The sequence below is a fragment of the Melospiza melodia genome, chromosome 4, assembly GCF_035770615.1.
Source record: "Melospiza melodia melodia isolate bMelMel2 chromosome 4, bMelMel2.pri, whole genome shotgun sequence".
Taxonomy (NCBI): Eukaryota; Metazoa; Chordata; class Aves; order Passeriformes; family Passerellidae; genus Melospiza; species Melospiza melodia.
The window spans coordinates 50,938,029-50,950,704 of NC_086197.1; the positions used below are offsets into that span (position 1 = coordinate 50,938,029).

The 12,676-nt window shown below is 45.1% G+C and overlaps 1 protein-coding gene across 1 annotated transcript; it reads right to left on the bottom strand.

Annotated features, from left to right (window-relative positions):
* Positions 1 to 837: 837 nt before the first annotated feature.
* On the bottom strand, positions 838 to 9,618 carry CKAP4 (cytoskeleton associated protein 4). Its single transcript, XM_063154353.1, has 2 exons — positions 8,743 to 9,618; positions 838 to 3,888 (listed from the first exon to the last, which is right to left on the bottom strand). Exons 1-2 carry the CDS (start codon positions 9,616 to 9,618, stop codon positions 2,557 to 2,559), a joined length of 2,208 nt encoding a protein of 735 aa, XP_063010423.1. The 3' UTR covers positions 838 to 2,556.
* Between the last annotated feature and the right edge of the window lie 3,058 nt (positions 9,619 to 12,676).

Below are 12,676 nucleotides of genomic sequence, written 5' to 3' on the forward strand. Positions count from 1 at the left end.
TATTATTCTCATTTAGTGAGATAAATAATTTCAATAGCTTGCCATAAAAATTCAGTACTAGAAGTGTAATTAGTAATTCTTTCTTTAATCTTTGAGATCAAATACAGCCCAGCTGCACTGCTGGCTTTAGCAGCCTAAGTTCCAACATCATGCAGCTACTGTACAGTCACTGCATGCTGTCAGCCAGCTTGCTGCCAACTTGGGGTTATCTCAAATATCTTCACATAGAAGAGCTTGGGTGCTCACCTGCTTTGTCAAGCACACGTAGTTTAATTAAAGACTTATTACCTATTTCGGTGACTTTGGCCTCAAGAATTGCCGGGATATCATGATGCCTAGACTCCTGAAATTACCCTTTCCCAAAATTTTGAAAGGCAGACATCCATCATGAGAATGGCATCAGTTGATGAGCCTTACAATCCAGCATTCTGAGCTAAGCAAAAGGAGCAGCCACTGTGGAAGTATCACACAGGTTCTTTCTGAACATTATTTCTGTCCTACAAGCTTTGGGCATTGAGGAAGTCTTAGAGAGGCCTTGCTGGCAGTGTCTGGCACAGAACTCATTCAAGGCACAGATGGGGTATTTCACACTTTATGATCACCTTCTTGGGCTCCTGAGTCTGCTTGTCAGCAGCAACATCTTGATGTGACTCAAACCCTACTTCCAAGAGCTGGCTTTTAACCACAGCAAGCAGAAGTGCCTCAACATTTCCCTGTGGGAGCTGAGAACAGGTACAGGGCTGCAGCACATCTGGTGCTTCCCCAAGCCCTTCCTTCTATCACACTGGAAGCACCCTGGGAAACACAACAATAAGCAAGCAGCAATCAAAAAAAAGGTGCAAAGAATATTCCAAATGTTTATTATGTATTAAAAATACTGAAAATAAGCCATACAGTTCATTTCACAGTAACCTAAACAACATTGTTCAAGAACTTGAGAAGTCAACAAAGAACAGTGCAGTTCCAACAGTGACAACAGTTACCTTAATGCCGTGGCTCCCTCTTTCTCTGACAGCAATTCTTTCCTGTTTACAGTGGGAACAACACTGGATATGGTTCAGTATCCTATTTACCTAGGAGAACTCCTTTTCACCTGTGCTGTTCCCACTTCTGGGAGATGCTATTTCAAGGAATTTTTCATCTAACACAGTCAAGGATTTGTCTGATCCAAGCTGAGTTGAACATGATGCCCATGGCCTATTTCCAAGGTAACTACATGGCAGACTTCTTTACCAATTATTTGGATAAAGTTCAAAAGGAAACTTGAAAAGGAGGGATATTAGAAATCCTTTCCAAAAAGAGAGAAAACCAAAGAAGCTCCACAAGAAAATGGGTTTTAAAAGATCATCTATAGAATTATGACACTTTTTCCTCACTCTCCTAGACCAGGTCTCTTACAAGGATCCTTTGCCACCAATGCCTCAGCCAGACACCTGGTGACAAAAATAGTAACAAGAATCAGGCACCAAGTCCTGAATACATAACAAGAGTTCAGGTCACAGTCAGCTGTGTGAAAACCTGGAAATGTATATTCCATAGAAGCAATTCTGCTGATTTCATGGTGATTTTCCCTCTTGTGTGTTTTGGAGTGTATTATTGCTGTTGTTAGCATGCTTGTTATATATGGAACACAACAGGTGCAATTTTGGTTCTCCTTTTCCCTCAAATTTGTGATGATTTTTATAGAAAAATCCCTTATCAAAGACCAAAATAGATCTTTCCGAGGAAGACACCCTAATCATGTAAACAGCCTAAAAACATGACAAAAATATTACTGTACCCTCTTGAAATTAATCCCATCCTTCAGATGGGATCTTCTGCACTTAAGTACTGATCTTCTGCACCAACAGCTGAAGATGCTGGCAATTAAGCCTGTGATCATAAAGAATCAATCTCCTTAGCCCCAGGCAGTGCCACTGATCTCAGACCTTGTTAGTTCCTTGGTGCAGACTAAGGTCTCACAGAAATACACTACAGCTCAGCTGACCCTTGGTGAACTGACCACATGTCTGAGTCCCAAACTGCAGAAACAGATGAGATGCTGCACACCTGCTCCACTCTTCAGTTCACCACAGTGAACAGCTTAAGATAGCGTGTATCTTTGTTTCTTGAACCAAAACATCCCAGTAAAATCCTCCGTGAGTGCAGCAGTATGTTTTGGGTACCAGAACAGCCGTAGCCCTTCTGTGTGGGATATCTAGTGTCAGTGTGAAATACCTTCATGCCATTAAATATGTGCCCATGCTAGCGAGGCTGTAGTTACACCACTGCACTTAACAGTGGTACAACTTCATAGAGAAGATGAGCCCTTAAGAAACTCAACCCCCAACTAAACTTGTATTTTCTTAAAACAAAATTTAGGGGAAAGAAAAAAACAATAAAAAACTCCAAAAACACTACACGGAAAAGAAATTAAGGAAATAAGCATAACTGTCTCTATTATTAAAGTATTCTTATTCTCTTTGGAGGTATCAAATTTATTTTTAAAAGAGTAAAAAACAGGGCATACAAAAGCTATTCTCCTCAACCCATTATTTGCCCAAGGAGCACCACTGCCTAAATATTTTCATGTATTTTTTCTACTTTCACAAACAACCTTTCCAGATCATTCCTCAGGTCATCTACTGAGCTCTTCACAGACTCCAAGCTGTTCTCATTATTTTCAATTTTCACTGAATAGGCGACTAAACTATCCACTGCAGTTCTTAGCATTTTCAAATCAGAATCGACCTGGCTAACAGAAGATCTCAGTTCATCTACAGAGCCTTCCATAGAAGAAAACTTTTCAAGGTAACCTTGAGAATGTGTTTGACCTGCCTGAAGATTTCCTTGATCCAACAAAGTACTAATTTGCTTCTGGACATCCTGGAGAGCACCAGAGGATGGCAAGTCACTGATGCTTCTCTTTAAGTCTTCCATGTCGTTGTACAGTGAAGTCTGTGCCTCACCAAGATTTTTCAGAACATCTGTGACTGAAGTTACATCTGTATTTGAGAGTCCCTGAAGAGTGGTAATGCTTTGTTCTAGGGCACTGAGCTTATTCTCATACTCTGCCTCCTTAGAAAGGAAAGATTCCAACTTTTCACTGTTTTGAGCAGCAACAGATGCTAGAGACTCGAGGCTGTCTTCTATGTGCCTCAATCGAGACTCCAGTCCTTCACTGTTCTTCCCAAAAGTTTCTAATGCTTTTCTGAAGAGTTCATTATCTTCCCATTTGTTGAGGTTGGCTTTAACTTGTAGTAAATCTTCATCAAGTCTTTTAATGTCACTAGGGAGCTGCCTAATAGAATCCTCAGCTCTCAGAACTTTCTCTTGTAAGGCTTTTAATGAAAGGTGTTCAGTGTCCGCAGCCTCTTTGAACTTCTCATGTTGCTGTTTGAGGTTGACTAACTCTTTCACTTCAGTGTACACATCAGACTCCATGGAGTCTATTGTACTCTTCAAGGTCTCTATGTCCTTTTCTTTTATTTTCATGGATGCTTGCATCTCATCAAAAGCATCTTTTAGCACCTTAATTTCATGTTTATACACATCTGCCTGTTCTAGTGAACCAACCTTTGCTTTCATATTGTTGATTTCATCTTGGCTCCGTTGCTGGACTTCAGTGAATACAGCGATGTTATCATTTATAGACTTGGTCAGCTCTGTTAGTCTCTCTTCCACTGTGTTTTCCAGAGATGTGAAGTCTCGTTCCCTTGCATCTTTCACCATGTGAATGCCATCAGACAAGTCTTTCAAAATTTCATTCTGCAGCTTCTCAAGCACTTCACTGATCCGGTTTATTTCACTCTCCCCTTGTTTAACAGACTTCTCGCTCACCTCCTGCTTCTGCTGAACAATTTTCATCATGGATTCAAATTCTCCAAATGTAGTTTGAAGAGAACGTACCTAGGCCAGAAATACACATGGTTAATACCAGTAATTTCACCCTTTTTGTCCAAAATCCTTATAGTCCTTGTTACTAGACAAAATGATTGCATTGCAATCCTTCATGCCCCACACCTCATGTCACCTCGTGGCATACAGATATGGGAGGCACCAAAAAACCAGCATCTTCAGCCTTACAGCTCTGTTGTACATACACCATCTGTTAAGGGTCCTTGGCCTCAATGACCTGCCATGCATGACCCAGGAAATACGTGGCAGTGAAAAAGGAACCCAGGTCTCCAGAGTCTCCATGCAGACCCCTGAACCATCCCTCCCATATAGGATTCCTGGTTCTAAAGACCACAAGTCTTTAGAAAAAGAAGGGGGGGGGGGGGGAGGGACTCAAACCAAAAGAATAACTGGCAACAGCTTCTCAATACAGAAAAGCCGGAATTATATTTTATCAGGCATGAATACCAAAGAACAATTCCTGATCATGAAAAAGAAGTTTTGCAGTAGACGAGGAAAAATTAGAGGGAGAGGGGAGCTGGGTGGGATGGGCGAAGGAATGGAAGAAGTAATGACATTTTGCTGCTCTTAGACACCGACGGAAACACAAGAGATTTTTTGTTGACCATTTTTTAAGATTAGAAAAAAAATTAGGAAGTCTTTAATGTTCTAAATAGTTAGCAGCTTGTTTTTCCCACTCCTGCATACACCCACACAACTGCAGTGAGCAGGGCTCATGTATGTACACACAAAGAACAAAAGCAGAGCAGCTGCCAAGAGCCTGCCTTGCATCTAGCTCAGGTTAACAGAAAGTTCCTACCACTACATCAGGCACACTATTAAACTTCCCAATTACAAAAATTACCTTTACAGCTGGTTTTAGTAGCAGCCAGAGGGAAAAGGTCAAGGGGCAAGTGGCCGCCACATTTGTTTACTCTCACATTTAAAGGTAAGATCCAGGCCAGGGAAGCACGTGTTATTTAATTTTGAGGCCAAGCAGAGCATCAGTCTTAAGACTGCAGAGAAATCTTTTTGTGCATGTGGGGGCTGTACTTTCTTAAACTTAGTAAAGCAATGTAAGAACTCCTACTGTCTGCAAGAGGAATCCATCACACAGAAAATACCTCAAGGCTTTGGCAGGATGGCAAGTGCTGAGTAATGCACGTTGCCCTGCCTTACACTACTCCCTGTGTCTGAGGGGTATATTAATCAGCCATGCCACATGGGCCGCCATGTTTACTGATTAGATACACAGCTGGAGGGGTGGTTTTATTCTATAAATAAAAAAGAAGTATATTTTATATGGTTTTAGAAAGAAAAACACAGAGCTGCCTTTTTTTTTCTTTTCAAGTGAAGCAGGCTCCAGCAGTTCCCTGACTCAGAACCTAGATGTTATTTTGTTATTTTGTTATTTTCTAAAGACCTAACAGACATCTTCATTAGAAATTAAGTTATTTCTATGTATTTTTGCAGATCCCTGGCCAAATCCTCCTTAGTTTTCATGAAAGTCTATACTGTGCATTGATTGTAGAATTTGGCCATGAGACTTGCCTTTGCTTTGACAGATCACTACTGTTTGAACAATATCCACTAAGATGACTTCTTTTCTCCCTCTTCAGTAAAAGGGTTTCTAATGCCCCTACATTCCCTGTAGGGGAATACACCTGTATTCTCTAGTGCTTCCATAGAAAATTAGAAATGAGCTAAGGGGAAGGGGTGGAAAAAGTAATACTGCCATACACACTGCAGCTGAGCACCAGTCATTTGACTGATTAACCAACCTCATTTTCATTCGTCTTAGCTGTCATTCATTCTGATTATTTCCATAGAGAGCAGAGAGCTTTTTCTGTATCACTATAAATGGAGGTCAGAAATCTAACAGGATAACACAGGAAAGTTCTCCTCCCTCTCCTATTACAGTGACACATTTCAACCAAATCACCAAATTCATATTTGCAAGTAACTGTCTTTTTAGTCTAAGAAATCAGAAATAGCCAGAACTCTCCAGAGGGCTGGGTCTCTGCCATTCTATGACTTACAAGGACGGAACCCACCTCACACAGTGAAGTACTTTATAGCTGCTCCTCCACTGCATTCAGGCAATGTTCATGGTGTAAGTTCAAGCTATTCGCCATCTGGGCCAGCCACTTGAAGAACAGAGAGCTCTGGTATAATAACATGGACTGGGGTCTTCAAAATCTATCAGCTTCTAATCAGACTGGTCCTAACCGAGAGCCACCAGGGCTCAAAACAATACCCTTGCACAAGAGGGGTAGAAACTCACAGCTTCAAAGCAGTTGGTCTGTGTGTGAACCTTCATGTGAGTTTGGTTTTTTGGCGTACATGGCTGTTAAGATTTGAAGCCACAACCTTTGAAAGATTTAACATCATAAATAGTACATAAAAATGTATCTTCAGCCAGTGACTACTGTTTTCTCTAACTGGTCACACGAGTCTGTGTTTAAACACCAAACGACCTTGGCCTCTCTGAGAATGGTACTATGTTAAAGACTAGATGTTCTCATCATTTCCTTTCTCCTCGATGCAGATGATTTTATATAATGCTTACTCCTGTGTATGAACGCTTGTGTAGAATAACTCTCTAAGCTACAGGAAAGCTTATCTAGCAAGATATTAGAAGTTTGAAGCTTAATAATGGAGCTCCGTGCATTGTGTTTTAAGGCTTAAAAGTAGGTATTGTATTCGAAATAAGCAGGCATTGTTTTAACCAAAGGTACGTGTGCTTATAGTGATTGGATAGAACTACTGTCAATATGCTTTTGCTTTGTGTGATTGGTCAAAAAACTTATAAAGTAAGTTGTAACATTAAGTTCTTGGTCTGCTGCCTGGGATGCGAGCTGATGGCATCTTCCCATTGTCATAACCATGTAATGAGACTGATGCTGAAAAATAAAACAGCTCAAGGCACGTTCCACAGCAGTCCCGTCCCATTTGTACAGATACCCCCAGTCAGCAATAAATCCTCAATGCAGATGAGTTTATATAATGCTTACTCCTGACAGAAGCTCTCTGCAGTCAGATGAAGGGCAAAGCTACACAGCTTTGGCACTCTGCAAGTACAACACAGGATCCTACACCTTTGTGAAGCAGTGAAATACAGCAAATTCCCGTGTCACCAAACCACAGCAACCAAAACTTCCATGGGTTACATCGAAACCCTGTGATCTCTTTCTACCACCTTCAACAGCCATCTGCTATACAAAGGCAAGTAAGTTTCAGTTGTCTTTGAAACCAACTATTTATAAATTTCTGTTATATGCTCATCTCCTAGAATATGTGACACGTACTTATGCTTTTCTGCAATGACATGGAGATGGGAAACTGCAAATTGTTGATATTCCTTTGATTAGAGGGGCTTACACACTGCATGTACATCTACATTCTACACTCATGTATTATAGTTTTACATGTATTATAGTTTTCCATTTCAGTTTCTTCCTTCTTACAGTCTACAAAAATGACTTAAAAACCAGTAAAAAGCAACACCCTTTGCTAGTTCAAATCATTGTCCTGTCACCAGTGAGTCAAGCCCCCCAGATTTAAAACTAGCTTCAGACGCAGCCCTACAGCCCTGAAGTTTACAACTCCTCTCTCCTGCTGACATGAATTTTCCTTTTCCTTCTTGTTGTATGGGACAGGAAACTCCAAGACTGATGTGAAGGCCACTGTGTTTCTGGAAGCACTGAACAGCCAGAAGATCTCTGCCAGTGCCTGTCCCCCCTTTGCCAGCCCAGGCCCAAGCTTGCAAGGAACATAGGGAATCTGAATGGTCTGCCATGCAGAAAGCAGTCAAGCTGAGACAAGAATTTCCTTTTCCTTGATCTGAGTCAGTCATAACTTTACACACTGTCTTCCAACCACTTAACCTACTCCTGGGAAACAAGTTTAATTGTATGTTGATGATATGCAATCACAGATGCCATTTTTAAAGGGTATAGGCACCCTAGGATGTATCCAAGTGGACAGTGCTATTTGTGAAGCTACAGCTGGGAGGCTAATAAGGGCCTGAGTGAAAAAAATGAGGGAAATAAGCATTTATTTCACTTCACTTGAGCCACATTCTGTGCCAGCAAATTCACAGCTTTTGGTCCTGGACTGCCACTGCGAGTCTCACTCCCTTGACCAGAGACTGCAGCAGGAACGTGGGAGGCAGGGTACTGCAGCACTGTTTCTGGCACAGCCTCTGTTGTTCGGTGAAGCTCACATGGGTTTTGTTTTCTAGAGTGTGGGGACGCTGAGGCAGGATCCTGCCCGCGCTGCCACCCAGTGTCCCTCGGCGTGCACATCTGCCTACTCGACAGGCAGCGACGAGCAGTTCGTTCGCCCCGCTAGGTTAAGTGATTTGCGGGCCTCGAAGATACAGAATTACGGGCAGCAAGCTCTTTCGGAACGGCGGGTCCGCACCGCTGTCAACACCTAATGCAGCGTGCGTGCTGCATTCCATAAAATGGCTTCAGGCACAGGCCCTGGAAAGGCGAGCGGGGGACTGGGGCCACCGCCGCGGGGTCCCGTCCCGCCCAGCTCTACGCTGCCTGGCAGGGATTTCTCGCTGCTCCAGGGCCACGTTTGCAGGCACGGGGAATACCGCGGCCCTGACTCCATCTGCCTCTCTAATACCATGAAAGCATCTTTGAGGGAGCACGGAAGAGGAGGGGAAGGCAACGGGATACGTTCACTTTCCCGCAAGACAGGCCGCCCGACAGCTACCCAGCTCCTTATTTAAGGGGCGAATCCCGGCGCCCGTCCCCCTGCATGGGCGGCTGCTGCTTCCCGCCCCGCCGAGCAGCACCGAGCGCCCGGCGGTGCCCAGCCCACCCGCCCCCGGCGGTGCCGGTGCCCCGCTACCTTCTGCACCACGGTGTCCAGGGTGGCGGCCAGCTCCTGCCGCTGCCGGCCGGAGGCCTCAACCTCCCGGGCGCTCCGCCCGACCTCCTCCTGCAGTTGCAGCACGTACCAGCCGGCGGGCAGCGCGGCGCCCAGCACCACCACGGCGCCCAGCAGCATCGCCCAGCCGCGGCGGGGGCCGGCACCAGAGCGGCCCCCCCCGCCGGCCCTGCCGCCCCGGCCGTGCCCCGCCGCCGCCGGCTTCTTCGCTGGCGGCTCCTCGCCGGCACCGAGCTGCACGCTCTTCTCGTTAGCGGCGGGCGGGCTGACCCCCTTAGAGCCCCGGTGCTTGGCGGCCGACATAGCGGAACGCCGCCGCCGTCGTACGCAGAGCAGGAGGAGCGGGAGTGGGCGAAGGAGAGAGGGAGGGAGGATGGAGGGAAGGCGGAGGCGCCGGCCCGGGCCGCGCCAGGCTCCCCGCCCCGCCCCGGGGAGCCGCCACGCACACGGGGATGGGCTCCGTCCCTGCCGGGAGGCAGACGTGGCGTACAGGGCCCAGCCCCATCTCCAGGGGAGCAATGGGACCGGGAAGCGACGGGCGGGGCGGAGAGGAAGCGCCGGCCCAGCCTCGCGATGACAGACCCTCTCCCGAGCCGGTGTGGAGCGGCGGGAGCGCTCGGAGCGCTTTCCACCCCCGTAGCCCCCCGCGCCGGGCGTCCCCCAACCCAGACCGGTCCTTCTGCCAGTTTTTGGCCCCCCTCGTAGTTTTGGTAGAACGCAGCGGAATTCTGCCTCATGCAACTGCTGCTTTAATTGCTTGTGATTTTGGCTGGAATACCCGCAGCAAGCTCCGGAATGACTGAGAGAAAGGTGTGGAGAGAAAGTTATTTTCTCCATCTGCAACCCCTCTCCCCAACCCGTTTCTAGTGCCTATAGAGCTTAGACTTGACATCGGGCTGGTCCCGGGGGACCCAACAGCTGCTGCCCTGGCTGGCAGGAGTGCTCCAGGCCCCAGACAAGCCCCTCTCAGGTCACGGACGGCGTTGTCCGAGATGGACCGACCGAGAGCTCAGCACCGAGTCTGCCCGCTGAGCTTTTCCGCTCCGAGCATGCTTCTTTGCCTCCCCACGCCAACACGAGCCTGCTGCCTTCATCTTCCCCACGGAGCGAGTCTCGGCACAGGACAGTTAAGGAAATGCTGAGCAGGCCTTCCCTGTGCCACGGGCTCCAGCTGGAGCTTGAGGCACTGAATGTATCTGTTTCTCTATTTGATTACAGCAAGAAATTAAATCAAATTTTGTCTTGAAAGTAGTTTTCTTTTCTTGGTCTTTCCTTTGATTACAATATATTCTTCCTTTACACATATATAAAAAATAAATTTTATGTTGAGTATTAGTTAGAAACAGTGGACCATAAAGTCATCTCGATCACAGCCCCTGATGTCAATATGTCAAATACAGTTCCACCTCTGCCAAGGCTTACGATGAACTGTTTAGTCAATAATGATGTTCTAGTAACTACTAGAATGGGTGATAAGAGGAAAATTTTTAGTGAATTGTCTCAGGCATTTTGTTATCACAATTCTGTCAAATGCACAGACCTGAGAGGATGTTGGTGTGACTGCAAGTTATGAGCACCACAACAGAAGTTACTGCCCTGACCCTAGCAAGTAACAGAGAGCTTCCATGGGGTCAGGAGGTTGTCTTAAATATATATCAGAGGTGGCAGGTGAGGAACCCTCTGAATAATCTCTTCCTCAATACAATGAGAGTAGAAATCTTCAGCAGCAAACAAAGCACCCTGGGAAAGCTACAACAGCAATTTCCACCGTGAACATCTATCCACAGCCTTAGTTCTCTCACACTTTATGAGAAGGGGATATCAAGTTTCTATTTAGTAAAGGCCCAGAAAAGCTAGGATTTGTAGCAGTACCCTAAGACCCAGGATTTTAGCTCTGAAACCGTTTCGTTCAGAGTTTACTATAAGAACTGAGCCATATGGACTTCGCCAAAGAGAATAATCAAGAGGATCATCAATGTTAAGTATCAAGGGATGTAAATGTTTCAGGGAGTAAGGTAGCATAGGTAACTGTCACTATTTCTGCTTCTCTTGCTTGGTAGTGTCAAGGAAAGCGTTAGCAATGTACTACCTAAAGATTTTTCTCACCATAGAACCAATTCAAACTATTTCTGACCAAGAGTACCATTCCACAAATAGCTTTTTGTTGTATTTGACACTGTGGGTCAAACTCTTATTACCTTTGTACAGAAAGACCAATTACTAGTGCTGAGGGGAGTATGCATTAGGAATTTGCCAAGTTGGTAAAGTAGCTAGACACTGCAGACTGGTGTGTTTGGGGAAGCTACTGACGTAACATTTTCTTTCAGAAATGTCAATATTCTGCTTTGCCTTTGAATTTGAAGACAAATACTTCAGTGGGGAGAAGTAGCAACCCTATTTGCCTCTCACAAGACTTACTTCTTGGAATATAGGAAAACTCCACAGAAGAACAAACTGAGAAAACATGCTTACACCTGCCTTGTATTCTTTCTGTCTTGATTTTCATATCTGGGCCTGACAATCTCAGTCAACCCAGAGTTTTAACATCCATCTGTTAGCACTAAAGCAAATCTGCCTGGCTCAGTTATTAGAATTAGGGAAAAATGTCTTGTGACTTTAAGTTATGTTCTTAATTTAGTTGTCATAAGTCCTGGCATAAACTATAGCATGCCTTGCCCTTTCCCTCTCCTCCCACACTAACCATGAGTTAGCCACATACTGGGAAATTTCTGACCCACGGGGCCAAATGCAGCTGCACATCTTATCCATTCAGTAGCTGCCTTGCTGTTTGCTGGATAAAGCAGAGCATTAATTATAGGCTTTACTGTCTTTGACAGTTTTACTGGTAACAGTAAGGAAGGTTATGAGCCAACTTGCTGCAAAGAGTGAGCACAAACTAGTCCTTAATTTCAATTAACAGTGTTTCTGTAGTGAAAGGCCAAGAGTTAAAGTCGACTTGAGACACTAGTCAAAATTCCAAATGTGTACCTTTGTATGGTTCAACATCCAGGAAATAAGCACCACAGTTACTCTCTCTCACCCCACGTGTCCCCAGTGGGATGAGAGGGAGAATCAGAAGGGTAAAAGTGAGAAAACTTGTGGGTTGAGATAAAGTAAGTTTAATAATTGAAAAAAATTAAAATTATATCAAATTGTAAACAAAAGCCAAGAAAGACAAGTGAAGCAAATGAAAACAAGTTCTCACCAGCAACTGACTGACAGCCAGCCAGTCCTCAAGCTGTGCCCCTGCACCAACCTTCTCTTATTGCTGACCATTTATCCTTCCAAGGATAAATTACATCCTTGGAAGTCATAACAGTTCTGTACAAAGTAGCCTGTCTGTATATTATCACAGTTTTTTACAAAGGCCTTTTGAACCTCTTTCAGACTGTCATTGCCATGTAACACACCCAAAGTGGGGCAAAGCAGTGCAAATGCAGTTATTTAAAACATTGTCTTCTTTATAGAAGCTACCTGATTAGGCTGTTTGACTTAATCTCATTTAATGTCTCTGAAGGCCAGGCTGACAGGTGCTCTGCATCACTGCCTGCAAGCGCTCCCTCTCCAGCTGGGCACTTGGCACTTGTGTAGCCAAACACTGTTCCCTGCTTCAAGCCCTAGATATTATAGCAGAGGTTACTGGGACCTACAGTGGGATGTATTCTACCCGAATACAACATCTGTTTGTTCTGTGCAGTTCACCATGTGTGCTAAAGGTTACCTGAGGAAGGGGAGCTCTGTCTTCATGATGGGCAAGGCTAGCGTGTTAGTGAGCTCTTGCCTCAGAGATGACTGCCGGTGTTTTGCCCTCCGTGCTTCCTGGTGGGTGAGGCAGTGGTGGCACGTAGCTCCCGTGACAGGAAGAGGTGATGACCCTGGCAGGTACTGCTAGCCC